This window comes from Copadichromis virginalis, linkage group LG16 (genome assembly GCF_057382275.1).
Source record: "Copadichromis virginalis isolate Kocher_CV1m ecotype Utaka linkage group LG16, C_Virginalis_male_GT1.1, whole genome shotgun sequence".
NCBI lineage: Eukaryota > Metazoa > Chordata > Actinopteri > Cichliformes > Cichlidae > Copadichromis > Copadichromis virginalis.
In genome coordinates, this window is record NC_140633.1 from 20,504,569 (window position 1) to 20,523,233 (window position 18,665).

The following is an 18,665-nucleotide window of genomic DNA, read 5'->3' on the forward strand; positions in this document are numbered from 1 at the left end:
CGCCCCGAAGACTGATGTTACAATGGTGGTGCAAACATCTGCAGGGCCATGAGGCTAAGAGTTTCAATTACAATTCAATAACCAGCTTACTCATTTTTTGGACAATTTCACAGGCCTACTAATCTATCCATCATGGAGCCAGAAAGCCCAAATACTAATGTCACGTAAAATTAAACATAAAACAAACAAATAAACAACAACCATGAGCTATGACTAGTCTGTAAGGAAGGAAAAGCTTACAATTCAAACGTGACACAGGAAACTGTCTCTACGTAACACAGTCGCAAAGCTGCTTTGACGCCCCCAAATCATAACAAATGTTCCTCTGCTGCAGTGAAGTTGTGACAGAGGCTAAAAACATTTGAAACTGTACGAGCACACACACTACTGTAACTGTATATGAGAAAAATAAGGAACACATAAGTCAGCTTTAAATAAACCTGACACTGTACACATTCTCGGTGTCTCCTGTCACCAGCAAGCTGGTCCAAATTTTTTGAAAGGGTTTCATTCAGACAGCGCTGACCTAAAGAACCTGCTGATTAGTCGTGGAAACGACACAAGTGGGACACCACCTCCGCGCAGGAAACACACTAACTCAGGCTGGAAAATCCCCAGACACTTCCACGGACCATGACAGTTTCAGTGAATCAATGTTCTGATGGCTGCTTACAGCAGTATAGCGCACCATGTTGCACAGTTTAAATTATCTCACACTAGTTTCTTGAACGGGACAGTTCACTGCACTCAAATGGCCTCCACAGTCCTTTGGCATGTGTTGCAATGTGAGAATCACATTATGGATGTGCAGCTGACAAATCTGCAGAAAGTGTGCGATATTATCATGTCAATATGGACCATAATCTCCGAGGACTGTTTTCAACATCTTGTTGGATCTGAAGTCAAAATAGGGTCCAATATTAGCAAGGTGTACCTAATAAAGTGGCCAGAGAGTGTACATGTATGTGGGATATGACCAAGATGAGACCTATGTTGTTTTTGGCACTTACAGCTCAGTTAAAGTCCTGGCAGGAACAGGTGTGACTTGACATCTGGCCCATGTAAGGTGAAAATGTTCTTGCACTGAGGCAGCTGAGCTCACCCACGTAACAGCTGTGGCCCACTACATGTGTGGGCCGCAGCTGGACCAAATACTCACCTCTAAATAGCCTGTAGTGCTGGAGTTTAATACTGATGAGAAAGGTTCAGACATTTTATTGAGACTCTGTTCTAGACGACATTAAGAGCCTCTAACCCACGTTAAGTATTAATATCTTCACATTGTCTTCAACACTCCTATAATGGATTAAAATAAAGGTAAAATATAAAATAAAAGATGTAATAGTGTAGTTTTTATCTGCTCAGAATACGCAGCTTCCATTAAATTACAAATGTTTATAGGCTGCAACAAAGCGAAGCGTCCTTCTCCTCTTACGCTCTAAAAGCCAACTGTTCAGTGCCTCTACCAATATCAAGGACTAAGCAGCCATTAACATACAGGCACAAGTGTAATGATTTCCAAAATGTGGGTTTTATTTTACCCCACAAACAACAAAAATAATGTCAGATATGCACAATCACATAAATAAGCCATTTTAAGAAATAAATGGGCACTGAGAGGTTCAGCTAAATACAACGGCACCAAAAAATAATGGCTAACAAAATTAAATCAGCTGAATGTATATATTAACTGAGTAAACAATTTTAAATGCAAAAGGAGAAACAACAGGAACAAAAACTAAATTTAATTTTGTAAAAAAAAACACAAAAAAACCTGTTACCCCCCCATGTGGTCATAGAAGATGGTTAAGTCTATTTGTTTCACCTTTGGACTTAAACTAGCTCCATCTTCAACCTCCACTTTTGCTCTAACCTTAAAGACTGCAGCAGGAGCCAGGTTGATAAAAGAACCCCCCAAAACTGAAATATAATTAGTGCAACCTATACATACTTGCATATACCTATAAAATACTGTTAAAATGTTGTAAAACAAGTATGTACAGCATCATTTATTTATCTATATGAACCTCACTGACGGCTGTTGTGCGGTTGTGGACCAGCACATCCAAGCTCGATGGTTCCAGCTCTGAAAAGCATAAAAATACATTTGAAAAAGTGTAATATTTTTCTACTGCGAGTACTGATCCACTCACAGGGGGATTTTTTTTCTCTGTCACATTGTTCATAAAGCGGCATTGAAAAGCTGATAAAATATTACAGCAATTAAAAGTCATCAGTTTTTATGCAGTCTCCAATAACAGATCCTCATCAATCACCAGTGGACGCTTCGGTTCTGTGTTTTCATGTATTGAGTGTGTTTTCCTGCAAGGCCTTTCCCTTGAATAAAACACCAGTCATCTCTATTATTTTGTCATCTGGACACTTTATTGGTATCAATAATCCAGTAGCAGGTATTGTTTTAAACAGCTTGGATTGCAAATGAAAAACAGCAGCACACATGTACAGCTTGTAAATGTTTCACAACCGGCTCAGTTAAAGTTGGGAAACTGCTTTGGTTTGCTGTTATTCGCAGGCAGTTTTTTTTAATCAACATGAGCCACATGTTCATATAAGCTTCCCAAAGCATCTTCAGTTTCCTGTATTCTCTGCCTTCTTATTCTCTGAGAGATGTGATATCATATCTGAAAGCTAGACATTTGTTTGTAAAGCCTCATTTGCGCATTTAGCTCAAGAAATTCACCACAGAAAGAGTCGCCTCAAGAAACGGACTGAGTTGGACGAAAAGTGAAATTCTCACATCGGCAGCACACTTTGTTCTTTTCTCCTCCGTCTCCATCACAAAGGTACAGACTAACTTATTGTTTATCTGTAGGGTAAAAGTTGAAACCAATCACAACATATTGATCACTTTGAAAGTACCCACACAGTAGCTAACATAGTTTTGAAATATTAATAAACACAAATGGCTGTCACACTGGTACAAGGCGTAACCTCAGCTTCAGCGGGTGAGAACAGCACAGCGGAAACAAAGTGTTACTTTTATGTCGATAAACAGTTACATCCCTTCTGTACCTCCCCACCCAGCTTTGATGATCTTTATAGTTTGCGATTATGTAAAGACATGAACTCAAAGGTCTGCGATATGTGACGCTGAGCTGGTGAACTGGTAGAAAAATTTTAAAGGCATTTATGTGACACTCGTTTTTCTGTTTGCAGCTTTTTTGTGTGTGTGACTGGGGTGTGATTGCCTTTTACTTTTATGTGTAAGTAGCTTGTGTGTTTCTGACCTGAGAGCAGCATCTTGGAAGAATATCTCAGTTTCTCATCTCTGTACTTTAGTGCTGGGCTCCTTTCTTAGAGTGACCCTGATAAAGCAGACGACAACACAGACGGAACAATCTGGGCGCTTTGGGTGATGTAAACAAGAAGTACAGCTTAGTGTTAGCGGAGTCAGTGAGTTAGTTGTGGCCGCGTTGTTTTTAGCCTACATTTGTTTACACCATTAAAAATATTGCACTGTACCCATGGATGCATTCACGACTATCACTGCATTACTTTTACGATACAGAAGCAAACTTGATGATTCCCAGACGAATCTGGAGTTACAAGAAGCATCTTTGTTTTTTGTTATTTGTCCCCAAACAGATTTATTGATGTATACGCCCAACGGACATCTCATATAGACCTCCATCACTAGTGACAACAATGGACAATGTTTTTGTGAGTGCCATGCATCGGATAAAGCCTCAAAGCTCAACATTCAAACAGAAAAAAGACAATTTTTCTACAGCAACTTTCCTCTGTGTGATATTGATCTAAAGCCCAAACAAAAAACATTCATCCCTCCACTCTCGTTCTGATCACAATATCAATCCTGACTCTAAAGTTTCTATAAGTTGTTTAGCGATTTCACTGGGAAAGGGGCGGGGTCTGTTCAGGTCAGTGAACAGCAGTAACCTTTCAGTCCATTCACACAAAGACACTGAACAGAGGGAACTCTGACTGGTCTGGCTGCAGGAGGTCGACCAGGAAACAAACGGTCCCCGACAGGCCTTCGAACAGACTGTAGATCCTGGTAACTGAGCGAGAGCCTGCCTTGAATTCCTCAGTGAAGAGGAACTCTGCAAACCTGTGTGGACAAAACAAGAATGGAGACACATAAAAACACAATGTGAAAGCAGCATGTCCAGAACTGAGCTATAACTTCTTGTAGAGATCAGGAGTGCACCTGAAGTTTCTGAACCTCCTTTTAAGACAATAAATGTACACAATGTGGATAAAAGCATTGGGCCACACCTCTTAATCTTTGATTTCAGGTGTTTTCAGTGCCACAGGTGTATAAAATCAAGCACTTAGCCACGCAGTACAACTTAAACAAACATTTGTAAAAGAGTAGGTTGTTTCAAAAGAGGTCATGACATTGAAGCATGGTGCTCTAACAGGATGTCATCATTGCAACAAGTCTTGTGAAATTTCTTCCTACCAAGATATTCCACAATCAACTGTAAATGTTATTGCTGCAAAGGGCAAGCAGATCATGTAAAGTCACAGACCTGATATGCATATAGTGTAAAAGTCACATGACAACGGCTGCTGTAGATGTAGATAATGCGTGTTTGTCACTGCTGCTAATGTAAAAACATGACCCACATGTATGAAGCTTTTGTGATGAAACAGTTTTTGTGATTCTTGTTATGCCCAATGTGTTTTTTTCAAACATTTAAGAGTTAGAAAAGATTGATGCCGCACTCGTTGTGTTATACATGTAGCAAAAGCCAGGAAGCCTAGCTTAGCATTAGCACTGCAAATAAACCAAAGCAGACAGCTTGGCTTTGATAAGGTAATATAATAAAGGTGAAATAATTCACATGCCAGGACCCCTAAAGCCCTTGAAATGTGTCCAAAAATCAAAGTGTAAAAATGACAGTTCACTGTTTAATGGCCAGGCTAGCTGGTTCCTCCCATGTAGCTCTGTGCTACATTATGCTAACTGTCTTCGGTCAGCTTCAAATAGACACGAAGACAGGACCATTGTGTCAATTTACTCATCTAATTCTTGACAAGCAAAAGTTCTCAAAATTTTAAGCATTTCCTTTAAATCACCAGCAATTTTACACACACCAGATAATGCTGAATACAGCCTGAATATTCCCACTATTTTGGTTTTACAAAGCCATTAATCACATTTATGTTACACTTCTTAATAGCAGACATGGTTGAAACCCTGGCATCATCTTCCTGGTAGAAACTGGATGCAGTAGACCTGCAGAAACCAAACTGTAGATGGTTAGATGTTAATGTTACCAAACCCTGAATTACACACTGCTCTCACATAAGCTGCCTTGATGGTTTGAAGTACCTCAAACCAATGTCAGGTCAGCTGTCATTTTGAAACTACACTCAACAAAAATATAAACGCAACACCTTTGTTACTGCTCCCATTCCCCATGGGATGGACGTAGAGACCTAAAATTCATTCCAGATACACAATATAACCATCCCTCCCAAACAGTGGTCACAAATCAGTCCAAATGTGTGGTAGTGGGCACATCTGCTATATTGAGATAATCCATCCCACCTCACAGGTGTGCCACATCAGGATGCTGATCTGACATCATGAGTAGTGCACAGGTGTACCTCAGACTGCCCACAACAAAAGGCCACCCTGGAATGTGCAGTTTTTTGCGCTATTGGGGGTCTGGGGACCCAGAACCGGTCAGTATCTGGTGTGACCACCATTTGCCTCATGCAGTGCAACACATCGTCGCATGGAGTCTATCAGATTGTCAATTGTGGCCTGTGGAATGTTGGTCCACTCCACTTCAATGGCTGTGCGAGGTTGTTGGATATTCGTGGGAACTGGTACACGCTTTAGGTCTCTACGTCCATCCCATGGGGAATGGGAGCAGTAACAAAGGTGTTGCGTTTATATTTTTGTTGAGTGTATTTATTCGAACTTGATGTTGACAAAAAACAGTTATTCAATATCAAAATGTTTGCTGGGTTGTTGCAGCTCCCCAGAAAAGGAGGGCTTTCTTGCCTCTGAGCACGGTAGATGTATTTGGAGTTGCCTGTGAGCCGATAAAGCAGGAGGAAGACATATGCGCTGCCTGCAACTCCGTGACAAATCCCAGGACCTTTCTTCAGCAGACCTTTCTGCCATACGAGTTCTCCACTTCTAATGCATTTATCCAAGTACTGTGGCTTCTTATTGATCAGATAGGCTTTTGCGAAAAGGTACGCCACACCTGTAAGAGACAGGACAGTGTAGCAGTGGGGCTCTAAACCACGGGACAGGAACAGGATGATGGGCATTAACAGCTCTGAGCTTACCCGGGGCTCCGTGGCACCAGTGCACCAACTCGTTCTCCCTTTCGATGATGGCTCCCAGCTCTGCAGGCCAGTTACAGTTTTGCTCCTGGTTCATGAGGAAATCAACACTCTGCCACACCAGATCCTTTTCAGCCCCACTGAGCATGTCTTGGTAGCTCAACAGCATCTGCAGCACAGATGAAAGGCCGTGGGCTGCGCCTGACAGAGGAGGGAGGGCGAGGTGTGTGGGGAGGGTCGCACATGCACAAACAAAATCAGGCATGCAGGAAAACACCATGCCAGGCACACAGACGGACACCACCCAGAGCACAAAAGCGCAAACGCTCACAGAGCACAACGGGAGGACTTGTTTTTGTTCCATTCTAATCCGGAGCTCACTGTACATATTTGACAGTTTTGATAGGTGACATAAAGTCCTATTTTCCAGCACTGAGGAAATACATCAGCAGCCCGAACTTGATGCAAGAACAGGGAAGTGTCCGTCAGCTACATGACATCTGGCCCACAAATAGAATGCTTCAAAACTAGAGATCACTTCGTCAGGACAGTATTTACTGTACATGATGCAGGAATGCAGCACCTGTACTAAAGAGCTAAAAAGACACTGAAGGGATCCAGTAATATAGAGTAATTAGGCTTCAGACTATCTGAACACATGTGTTGTCCGGAGGTCCTCTAGTCTGAACAATAGACACACACGTCTACACACTGATCTAATTACAAGTATACGGACATGCTTGACGCTGGAAATAACAAGAGATAGAAGAGTAACCCTTTGTAGCCTTGCAACCATCCAAGAAGATTATCTCCTGACAAGAACATCATAGCTGGATGATTCTGCACATTTTTAGATTCGCATCAAGTTTAACTGCTTTCCACATCCAATGACAATATTTCCAAACTCTCACATTATAGGTAACAACTACATAATACTCAAAATACGGTAGTAACTATGGTAACGTACAAATGTCTTGAGTCACTCATAATTTCTTTTTGTTTTGCTTCTAAAGAGCCAGACTTTGTCATTATCAAAATGGTCTTTAGTAGTAGTTTTCTAGGCTTTCTGAAGGTCTTTCAAAAGTTTGGGTTTCTTTTTTGGACATTGGCTGCTTTTTCACTCAAATTCAATCCAGTCTTTGTACCTGGACATTTTCAGAGGACTTGTTTTTTTAAATAAGCCACTAAATACTGACCTATAAATCATTCAAGCATAAAAAGACACGACACTGAAGTGTGATACCATCTGGAAAGTGGCAATGGCTGTGTGGGATCATCTTGACAGAAAATGGAACAAAAGGGAACCAAGATCCATCCTGTAAGAAGCCCGGAGCACTATTCCTGAAAACTGCGTAAAGAAAATAGAAGAAAGCTTTCCAGAGAGAGTTCAGGCTGTGCTGGAGAATAAAGGTGATCATCGCAAATATTGACTTTCAAGTTTAACAGAATTAAACAGAATCTGTTTTTGCTGTTTAAACTGTATTTCCATGTATGTTTGCACATGTTTCAATAAATCACTGCAGCTGTTTCCCATATTAATCGATAAATATAAGGAAATGAGGGGTGGCTCAAGACTTTTGCACTGTTGCGCTTTTGTACTGAATATTCAGGTTTTCATATAATGTTTAAATGACCTGAAAGCAACGTGAAAAAACACTGTGAACATGACTGAATCAGTTACCGTAGGAAAGCATTTATCATAGGCCCATAGCTCCTGTCTCCAACCATCCACCACCCCAGACTCCACCAAAGAAATGTCTTCCTCCTGCACTGGCGTTGGATGAGAATCGTAAGTTACAGAATCATCAAACATGGATGTAATTCGTTGGGATCCTGGAGCGAGACTTCCTAAATAATGCTAAACACATGCAGGAAACCAAGACTCTCTGAGGCAGCCCAGCCCACCGCAAATCGATCAAGAAACTCCTCCAATAGCAAACCTCTCATGACAGGCAAACTGAGAACACATGCAGGATCTTCAGCATATATTTTCATCCAGGTATTTCTAATCTACAGATCTCTCAAAATATAACTGTTCCACTTCCTCGTCATCCTCAAAGATGTTGCTGTATCCATGCAAAAGTGGCCAGCAGGGCTATGCTTACTATGAACTCTGTTGATGTGAAAGTTACTTCAACCCTGAGGGGTCTCTTCCTCTGATGCCCATCAAGGAAAAGGACAGTTAGTTTTACACACATGAACACACCAGTCCTGTGACAACAGAAGCTCCTGCTGTGGTCACAGGACTGAAACTGTGAAAAATCCTGATATCTGTGCATTTACACTACCTTTATAACAAGGGCACTGAACGTTGCACGAAGCTGGTGGTTCTTACCGAGGTACTCTGTTCCATAGTACGAGTACATGAGGGGGAAAGGCTTTCTCTTCTTCCTGGCATACTGTTTTCCTGACTCGATGATGGCCTGGCAAATAGATTTGATTTGATCTTTGCTCAGAATCTGCAGAGCAAATGACACACTGCAGTTAACACAGATAAAAATTCAATTGGAAATACATTGTGCAGCGTTAAAATATTAAACATTTTAATGGTTGTGCACACCCACACTGCAAACTGACCTTTCTCCCAGGAGACATTTTAATATTTTGAAGCACAGGTGTAATTAAAAACATGATGGTTGTATTGATTCAGTCCAGGCAGGCCCAGCATCTGATAATGCACAGTGGCTCAGTGAAAAGGCTTCCTGTGCTGCTATTCCTCCCCCAGCAAAGCCAGCCCCAAACATTTCCAAGTACAGGTCTAATCATGCAAAATAATGACACTGACTGACTCGTGATGAATGTTTAAAGGAATAATGACAAGAATAAAAACTTTTAAAGCAGAAGCAGGCTTAATGTTTAACATAGATTATTCATCTGTTATCTTTTTATGTCAAAACCAACAACATGTTCAGTGTAACTCCAGTGATTCACAACATTTGGTTATATTATGCTGACAAAGTGCTGCAGGGATGAGTTCTGTGTGAAATAAAAGCTTATGATTCCAAAATGTTTTATTGAGAAAGACTCACAGACTAACACTTTTAGAAATTTTGAAATGCAAAGCATCAACATAGGGCTGTTTGCAAACTGCACCATGGTTGCATAATTTATAGCTGCTGCTCAAGAGCTTCATTTAGACAGCTGTTAGTAACCACCATCTCTGGGGCACTCAACAAGCATTAGAATTCACGAGTGGTGCGATTACTTACTTATTTTATGTAAAGGTCTTTGACACGTTTAAAAAACTGACTTTGAGACGACGAAAAGTTTAAGACCTGTTAGCTTCAGGCAGACATCCACTACAGTGAGCCACAGATGTCTGGGAAACTCACTTTTTTCTACTCCATAACAACCTTTTTTTTCCATTTTCAAACATCCATGTGGTGCTGACTCCAGTGACATCACTTGAACCAGTCTGTCTGGTCTCACAGATCTCTCTCTGAAATCACTAAAGGTTTTTTTTACATCTCTTTTTTCCACACTTGAATTCCCTGTTAATGGATAAAGGTGTGAAACCCATACAGCTGCTCTTTCAGCAGTCTCAGGGCATGTAACCCAAACGTCTCACAGGGGGAACAGCGACACCTTATGAAGCTACTTTCCACTGTTCCCTTGTCACAAGGTGTTACCTTTCATTTGAAAGATTCTTATGCTGGATGCCCTTCCTAACATAATCCTAAATTTATCCAACCTGAAAATGTGAACACATTTTTAACAAGTGGTTATCTGAGTTACTTCTGTCTTCTCCTGAGTTTGAGGTAGACTGGCCATTCTTCTCTGAGTTCTGATCAACAACATGTGGGGGGGGGGAATCATTCAAAGATGATAGTGTGGGAAAATCCCAGTGAATCAGCAGCTGAAGTAGTCATACCATCATCCCATTCTGATGCTTGGTTTGAGCTTCAGCAGGTCATTTTGACCTTGTCTACTTTGCCTAATTGCACTGAGTTGCTGCCATGTTATTGGCTGAATAGTATATATATATATATATATATTTTTTTTTGTCAAGCTATGACTTAATAACAATGTGACTGGTCACTTGCAATGACCAGTCACCAGCGCTGAACCAAGGCCAACATTAGTTTTATATACGCCCTCATTTTTCCCCACCTTGGAGGAATTTGGAAATTGTGCATCACACAATTTGTCCAGCAGTGGGCGTAAACAGCGCTTCAACACAACGCCCTAAAACTTGTACCCAGACTCCCTGTGGTGTTATCTGCTTTTATCTTTATTTTGTATAATTAATGGTGTGAGAAGAATCGGACAATTTATTTAGTGAGAAAATCTTTATCAGCATTCATCGAGATGATGGATTTATCCAGTTAGTTACTGTCCGAGGAAAATGTTAAGATTTCTGTGGGAATTTGAGATTTTCCCACAGAGATTTTCATACAAAATTTATAATCAGTAAACTAATAAGAAGTATTTAAATCAATGAACTGCAATATGAAATGGAAGTTATGACAGCACCTTGAGCTTCGAAATAAAAATTGGAATCACTTGTGTTTTTAAAATCTCGGTCTATAAAATAACCTTTGCAGAAAAAACTGACGTAAACAAGCTTTTGGATTCAGATTAGGAATACGTATTTATCTAATCTAGTCCACACTTAGACCTGTTTTTCGTTAGTGGCAGCTCCGGCAGCTGAAGTTTATTCTCGGAGAGGGATTTATCATTTTAAAGTGCGCCATGCTGTTGTTGTGCGCTCACCTCTATGCCCAGCTTCTGTTTGAGGACCAGGGCGGCGCACAGGTACCCAGCCCGCCCTACAAACAGCTCATCCGAGCCGCACTCCAGAAAATGGATGGGAGCGCACACCTCCCACAGGTTACGGAATTTAGTCAGCGGCTTCACGAAATCAGCCAAGCCCAGGGACTTGTAGATCATAGCGGCCACAGCGTAGATGCCCGCCCCGCCGAGCAGGAAGGCGGCACGCATGTTTTTGTCCGGCTCCGCATCCACGTATCTGACCGACATGTCGATGATCTGCTTGGCCGTCTTCAGGTAGACATCCCGGTACTCAGAGAACAGCGGGAACTCGCTGACGTGATACAGCATGTAAGCCACCCCGGCCGGCCCATCGTATAGCCCTCCGTCGCAGTCGCTGAGGTCGATGGGAACAGTTTGAAGGATTTTATCTATGCTGGCGACCACGACGGGCACGGCAGCTTCGGCGCCCTGGCCCGGGAGCAGCGCACCTTTGTAGTCGGAGAAACGGTTGGCAAAGCAGCGAGTGTTTTCCATCACCGACGAAAAGCCGATAGAGACAGCACGACGTGCACGCAGGACCCACTGATAACGCAGATCCGTGTCAGCTACTCAAAGTATCCAAGAGGAGAAACACTTTAATCCAATCCCATCAGGTCTCAGCTGATTGGACGCGAGCAGTGATGGCTCAGCCTCATATTGGCTGGAAGGACCTGAGCCTGTCAGCCTCCAGCTTGCACCCTCTCAGCAGTCCTTCTAGAAGTAGCAGAGTCGCAAACAGCCACAACAAGCATAGAGAATGGTTTGGCCTCTTTTAACAGTAAATCACAACAAAAACAGGCTAAAGATGCATTTTAATGGGAAACTATGCAGTAAAATTCATTCAGGTGTGTATTTATTGGTTAGTAGTCTGCACAAGTCCTGAATGGTCATGAACATCAACCACTCTGAGACAGTTTACCCTTCATGCAGCCCGTGCATTTCCTCCTATTAAGATAACTGCGGGTGCTTCCAAGTGTTACAATAAACACAACCAATAATTAAACTTAAATAAAGTAGAATACATCAATAGAATACAAAACAATATGGCAAAATAAAGTAACCCAGTAAGGGAAAACCACACAGAAGACAGAATCTCAGTTACAAAGTAACATAAAATAAAATAAACAAGCTCGATATGTAAAAGAAAAGTAAAATTTTAATTTCTTATGTTAAAGCTGATCAAATTCAACTAGTTTTTTGAAACAACAGCTTGCTTCATGTTGCGCATACAATTGTACTATAACCCTTTGTGCTGTATGTTGTTGGGCAGTTAGAGATTTGCCATCATATTCTGTGAATTTATTTTGTATGACAAACCTGAATCTGGAACGGATCATTGCTCCAAAGAGGAAACTTTACTAATCCCTAAGGAAATGATGTGGTCACAGTTGCTCCCAAACAATAAGAACAGTAACAGACTGAACTAAACGAAATAACACAGTTATATTACAAAGTTTCCGAAATGTAAAAATAGCTCAGTTATTATATCCAGAATATTGCAGAGGTGGAGTATATATGATTGACATTTTTATTCTAACCTGTAAAACATGTTATTTGTTATTTCACTCTAGAGGATGTGCAAAAGGGTTTAACTGCTGCACTGTGTCCTGTACATTAGATGGAGGAGAGAGCCACTGTCATGGTCCTGGGTCTTTTGACCCAGCGTTTTAAGTTTGAGTTTATTTTGTTCATTAGGTTATCTAAGTTCATTTGGTTATTAGACTCCTTGTGTTTTCTTCCCCTGTATTTAAGCTTCCCCTCACCCTTCGTGTTTCATGCTGCGTGTCTTATGTTATCAAGTTTGTATTATCATGCCTAAGTGTTTCTAGTTCTTATTATTTCCCCCTCCGTTTCCAACCATGTTAAATCTCCCCTGCTCTTCATGCGTTTCATGTCTGTGTCTTACATTGTCAAGTTCTGGTTGTCGTGTCTAAGTCTGCATGTTTCCTGTTTTATTTTGAAAAGGGGTCTTGTGTTCTGTGCTCATGCGGTTAGTTTTACTCTTGCCTGTGCATCATTATGTTTATCCTAGTCAGCTGTTTCCTCATGTGTCTCCACTTCCCCTAATCACCTCCTGTGTATTTAAGTCCTCTGTTTTCAATGTGTGATTGTCAGGTCATCTGTTGTCCACGCCATGTTTCCGATGCCATGCAATGCCTCCAAGTTTCTTGTCTAGGTTTTTCTTATTGTTTGTTTAGATTCCCCAGTTTAGGTTTGTGTTAATTTTGCTTCAGTTTGCCTTGCCCTTTGTTTGTACCTTTTCTACCAGCCATATTAAACGGCTCGCCTTTTGTTAACATTCAAGTTTTGTTCCCTGTTCCTTGGAGTCTGCGTTTTGGGTCCTTTTCTCAATTCATACAGTCTGCCCTCGCCAGACTGTGACAGCCACAGGCAGGAATAATTTCCTGTGTTGTTCAGTGGTGCATTATGGGTAATACCAGTCTCTCACTGAACGTGTTCCTGTGACTGGCTAGCATGTCGTATTGTAGGTGGGAGGTATTATCTAGCATTGTCCTTATGTTGGACAACATCTGCCTCCCTGACACCACCTCAAGGAGTCCAGCTCTGTCCCCACAACATTACTGGCCTTGTGGATCAGTTTATTGGGTCTTGTGGCATCGATTCTCAACCTGCTGCCCCAGCATGTAACAGCATAGAGGATGGCACTGGCCACAACAGCCCCATAAAAAATCCTGAGCATTGACTGACAGATGTTAAAAGACAGCCGTCTCAGAAAACAGAGATGACTCTGGCCCTTCCTGTAAAGTGCAGAGCTGTTTTAACCCAGTCCAGGTTATTATCTATGTGTAATCCGAGATATTTATAGTCCTCCACAATGTCTACGTTGACCCTGTGGATTGAAACAGAGGTCAGAGGTTTCCTGGTCCTCATAAAGTCCACAATCAATTCTTTGGTCTTTGTCACGTTGAGCTGGAGATGATTCTGCTTGCACCATGTGACAAAGGAGTCAACCACAGCTACGCTGAGTCATGAGAAAACATCTGAAGATGTGCAGTGGCTGAAGTCTGTGGTGTAGAGGGTGAAGAGGGAAGGGAAGAGGACGGTCCCTTTTGGTGTCCCTGTGTTGTTGATCACCTTGTCAAAAACATAGTGTTGGAGATGCACCTATTGTGGTCTTCCTGTCAGGTAATCAACAATCCTGGACACAAACGGGGCATCCACCTGCATCGCTGTCAGCTTATCACCCAGGAGGATCGACCTGATGGTATTAAATGCGCTGGAAAAGTAAAAAAAAAAAATAACACGACCCTCGAAGTGCTTGCCTGCTGGTCCAGATGGGCGTAGCAGGTCCTGATCTCCAAGGTGGGGCTGGTAAGTGAACTGAAGGGGATCCTGATGTGGCCTGACTATAGGTCAGAACTGGTCAAGGATGAGTCTTTCCAGGGTCTTCATGACATGGAAAGTCAGTGCCACAGGCCTGTAATCCTGGGGGCCACTGGGAAATATCCAGTATGCTGGTTGGTACAGGAATGAGGCATAATGTGTTCTGCTTCCATGTTTGTCAATATAACTAATATTAACATCTTCTGCTGTTCATCAACGTGAACTCATTCATGTCACTTAATCATATTGACCAGCAGGTGGCGACAAAAGCCCGCAGGCTCACTCTGGCTGCTATCCATGGTGCTGAAGGACGCATGGCGCTGTTAATTGTGACAGAGAGTTCACTGAGCAGAGGATTACTTAACTGGGTCAGGAGCTTCGCTTCACCAATCACTTCAGATTGAATTGGTTGGTAAAATCAACTAACAGAATTATACAAACACAATAATGGGCGCCAAGTGACTACACAGAGACTCAAAATGCACACAGAGAAACAAACCAAAGTCAAGAGGGTGTATGGGAAAAAGTCCAAAAGAAACAAAATGAATACAAAAAGATCAGAAAAAACAACAACAACACAAAAGAGCAATTAAAAGACAGAAATTAACAGAGAGATTTCAATGCATTTGCTCACTTTCTACAAAACAAAGATGAGAAAATCAAATGGCACACCAGCTGGAAATTTCACACCCACACCACAATTTAAAATAGGAGGAACACTAGCTTATTAGTGAGGGAGCACAAATTTATAACCTCTGTAAGAATTCAAATATCCAGCATACAAAGGAAAACTAGTTGGTGTGAAAAATGTCTTCTTTTTAATGAGCTACGCTTGGTTTAATTAGGAAGAAAATCTTCTTTTTTTTTAGCAGATCATGGTGGAAAATGTTAATATATAAAATGCATTGTTGTACTTTTCCTTCAGTAAAGAGTCTGAGTGCTTCTGCAAACACTGATTGAGTTCTCTCAATTTCAATTAAAAAATTCTTTGAGGTGTTTGTTATGTTATTATTCGAATAATTGCATTCCTTTTCTGACAAAGTCTGTAGTCAAATACAATGTAAATAAAGTTTTGCTTAGTTAGCTTTTATTGGCAGCGAGAGCCAAAGTTTTAACAAAACAATCTTGTGAACATTCAAGAGGACCTGTTGTGTTTTCCTATCACACGTCACCACAGTGGAATTTAAATCAAACAATCGAGATGTAATCGAAGTGCAGACTTTCAGCTGTAATTTCGAGGGTTTAAGAAAAATGTTGCATTAAATGTTTGGGAATTACAAATATTTTTGAAGTTCAGATACTCTGCTAGATCTTGATTTCACCCACCTTCAGCTGTAGCTTGTTTGTGGCGCATCCTCTGTCGGGCAGAGACCAGTCAACTGACTTAGTGATTGAAGAATATCCCATTTCTTTGCCTTGATTTGCTTTTGTACATTGCTGTGCATCACTATGCACTTGGCCAGAGAGATTTAGCAGCACTTGGCTCAATCTGAACAGAGACTATTGCACTGTACATTTCAGACATCATCCTGCTGTTTCCGTCGGCAGTCACATCATCAATAAGCTCTAATAGGCTGGTTCCACTCACAGCCATACACAGCCATGCCATAAAACTGCCTCCTAAATGTCTGATGGATGATGTGGGATTGGGGCGTGAGCTGTTCCTTCTTCTCTTTAATTTAAGAACATGAGACAAAGGGAACTTAAACACTGGCTGATTTGACCACTCAGACCCACAAGGTGAAACAAATACAAACAAACAAACAAAGACGCAAAAACAGTTACTTCAAACTTATAATCAGACACAACTGGTTACATACCTAAGCTAAATTATAAAGATGAATGGATTAATTACCCACCCTCCTGTGATGCTTGGTGTAGCCCATCCATCCATCCATCCATCCATCCATCCATCCATCCATCCATCCATCCATCCATCCATCTTCTTCTGCTTATCCAGTTCAGAGTTATGGATGCCAGTTCACCTCAACAGCTAACTGGTACCCCTAACGCTGGTGAAAGAATAGAAATAATTTAAGAAATTTGAATATAATACACAAAAATTAACTAAATATGCATACTACAAACAGGGTTCATGTGTTCCAACAGTAAATATGAGTATGATATTTAAACTCAAGATTTACGTGTCATTATTTTTGTTTCTGTGTGCACTGTATGAAGTGAAATTCAGATAAACTGTATAAAAGCGAGGGTGCATGCAGTTATTGACTTCATAGCTGTGTGGCTGCACAGATCCAAAGACTTCATACTAAACCAAACACTCAGTATCAGGCGGTTATCTGTGAGAGTAGACATCATCGCCTTCTGTTTGGCCAATCAGACCGAGGCTGGCTTAAAGGTTCAGGAGCTAAAACCTCTTGTTTCACTCAGAAGATTAACCAAGGGGGCTGCGTCAAGTCCAAGTGCCAGAAAGATTATTTTGATCCAGGGGTCATGCAGAGCCACTGTAGAGTCTAAGAATCAAAATACAGAGTTGGAAATGAGCACAACAGGTTCAATTTAACTCTCAGTGACAGCGTGAGTGATCAGAGGTGGAAAACAGCCCTGCAGCAGTAAACTACCAAAACACGATTTACTGTATTATCACACTTTTTACTCTTCTGCAATCCCAGCAAATGCAGACTTAAAAGAAAGCTGCACTGTTGCTTTTTTAATCTGCTCTATTCAACCTACAAGAAATATGTGAAATGTTCAGGGCTGTCACAGGTGTTAGGCACACACTCTGTTCATTACAGCTTTGTCCCTCTGTGTGCCATTTCCAAGATGATTCGAGTATTTATCAGAGTCGAGATTGTGATGGTGAAAAGCTTTGAGCGTTCTAATTTGAAACCAGACTCTTTTTTGCCACCATTTGCATGCAAAGAGATAAAAAAAAAGAGGATGAAGGCCAAGGAGATATGAATTTGGAAGTAAAGGCCATCTTATGAATATAGAACTAATTCAAAATTTTCACCACTAAATTTCACTTTTCTACCCCCCAAAAAAGACAAAGTAGAAGTGAAATAAATCCAAATTAAGCAAAGGCAAAGCTTTTTATGGGCATTTATCCTAAAACGGCGCACGGGAGAAGAGATTGCTTTAACATCAAGAGAAAACAAAAGTGGATGCAGCTGCACTCAGCGCTTAGAAAACGTTGTTTTTGGTCGAGCTAGTTATTACGGCGGTGGAATTAATGTCAGCTTCTTGGAGCGAGTTTCTCTCTGGGAGTTCAGATAAAAGCCCGGTTCAACTGCAAGTGCACTTTGATGGCCATTTTCCAAATAGCAGAAACGTATGCACACACTGGGGGTGGAAGTTGTGGTTGGGCGGAAAGGGGGGTAATTTGGAGAATTACCAAACACTGCAGCCATTTTGTTCTTTGAAAAAAACATTTGAGGCAATTTTTAGTAAAGTTCTGGAAAATTAAAGTGGCTCGAGTCGTGCTCAGAGAAGCATATTTTCATCTGTCTTATCTGCTGCATTGATACAAGACAACTCAATTTGCATTTATATTAGAAAATTATTTGGGGCTCAACATGGCCCCATCTGATGCCCCAGAAAGTGATGCCTCCCTCTATGTCTCCAGCGCGAGAGACAGAGGCCTCGGATAGCGCTGCGGAAATCAGAAACAAATCGCGGTGCACTTTTGCAGAGGGGTCAAACAACAGCACAGACAGCATGACAGCAGTCCGGATGCTTCTAGGACAAAGACAGGCTGTAAACTTGGAATTTTTATGAAGACAAGTTATCTGTCTGGCATGGTCACAGGATACAGTCATAACATGGAGTGCAAAAGATAACTTGCACATCAGCATGTCGTAATCTGAAAGATTATAATATGGAGATTTTTGTTCATGAAGGTCACCTGGACTTTTTCAAAAAAATCCAACACACTCCTCCATTTCCATCATTCACTAATCACACTGTTACACAAATACGGCACAAGCAACAGACCTAAAAATCCAGGCAGGTTCAATGTAGGTCATCACTGTGTGTGTGTGTGTGTGTGTGTGTGTGTGTGTGTGTGTGTGTGTGTGTGTGAGTCACAGGAAGCACGTTGGTGGTTTTGTGTATGGCACAGACATTCCTTGAGGCGTAGCGATCTCTAAGGAGAAACGAAGGCAGGCTCTGAAACATCAGATTCCGTATCTCAGCCTAGATGAGAAGTTGGGATCCGGTCAGGCACATGTCAGGTGTTTTTGTTTAAGTGGGCGGGAGGCGAGCGATCAACGGAACAGAGGACAAAAAACTTTGAATGACAAACATAATGAGGCACC

The 18,665-nt window shown here is 41.5% G+C and overlaps 1 protein-coding gene across 3 annotated transcripts; it reads right to left on the bottom strand.

Moving 5' to 3' along the window:
* Nucleotides 1–3,865: 3,865 nt before the first annotated feature.
* Nucleotides 3,866–11,662, bottom strand: LOC146690659 (lanC-like protein 3). Of its 3 annotated transcripts, XM_085433692.1 has the most exons (6): nucleotides 11,005–11,659; nucleotides 8,580–8,750; nucleotides 8,397–8,447; nucleotides 6,295–6,460; nucleotides 6,002–6,209; nucleotides 3,866–4,090 (listed from the first exon to the last, which is right to left on the bottom strand). In XM_085433692.1, the coding sequence occupies exons 1-6, from the start codon at nucleotides 11,536–11,538 to the stop codon at nucleotides 3,931–3,933; spliced, it is 1,290 nt and encodes a 429-aa protein (XP_085289818.1). In that variant the 5' UTR covers nucleotides 11,539–11,659; the 3' UTR covers nucleotides 3,866–3,930. The 3 variants fall into 3 exon arrangements, with proteins under 3 accessions (XP_085289818.1, XP_085289820.1, XP_085289819.1); XM_085433694.1 differs by lacking the exon at nucleotides 8,397–8,447 and having other exon boundaries at nucleotides 6,295–6,492; nucleotides 8,627–8,750; nucleotides 11,005–11,657; XM_085433693.1 differs by lacking the exon at nucleotides 8,397–8,447 and having other exon boundaries at nucleotides 4,023–6,209; nucleotides 6,295–6,492; nucleotides 8,627–8,750; nucleotides 11,005–11,662.
* Nucleotides 11,663–18,665: the final 7,003 nt, after the last annotated feature.

Coding starts and splice junctions, on each gene's coding strand:
- LOC146690659 (XM_085433692.1), bottom strand. CDS start 11,538: ATGGAAAACACTCGCTGCTTTGCCAACCGTTTCTCCGACTACAAAGGT. Junction 6,210..6,294: donor CTGGTGCCACGGAGCCCCGG/GTAAGCTCAGAG, acceptor TGTCTCTTACAG/GTGTGGCGTACCTTTTCGCA. Junction 4,091..6,001: donor TACATCTACCGTGCTCAGAG/GCAAGAAAGCCC, acceptor TTGTCCACACAG/GTTTGCAGAGTTCCTCTTCA.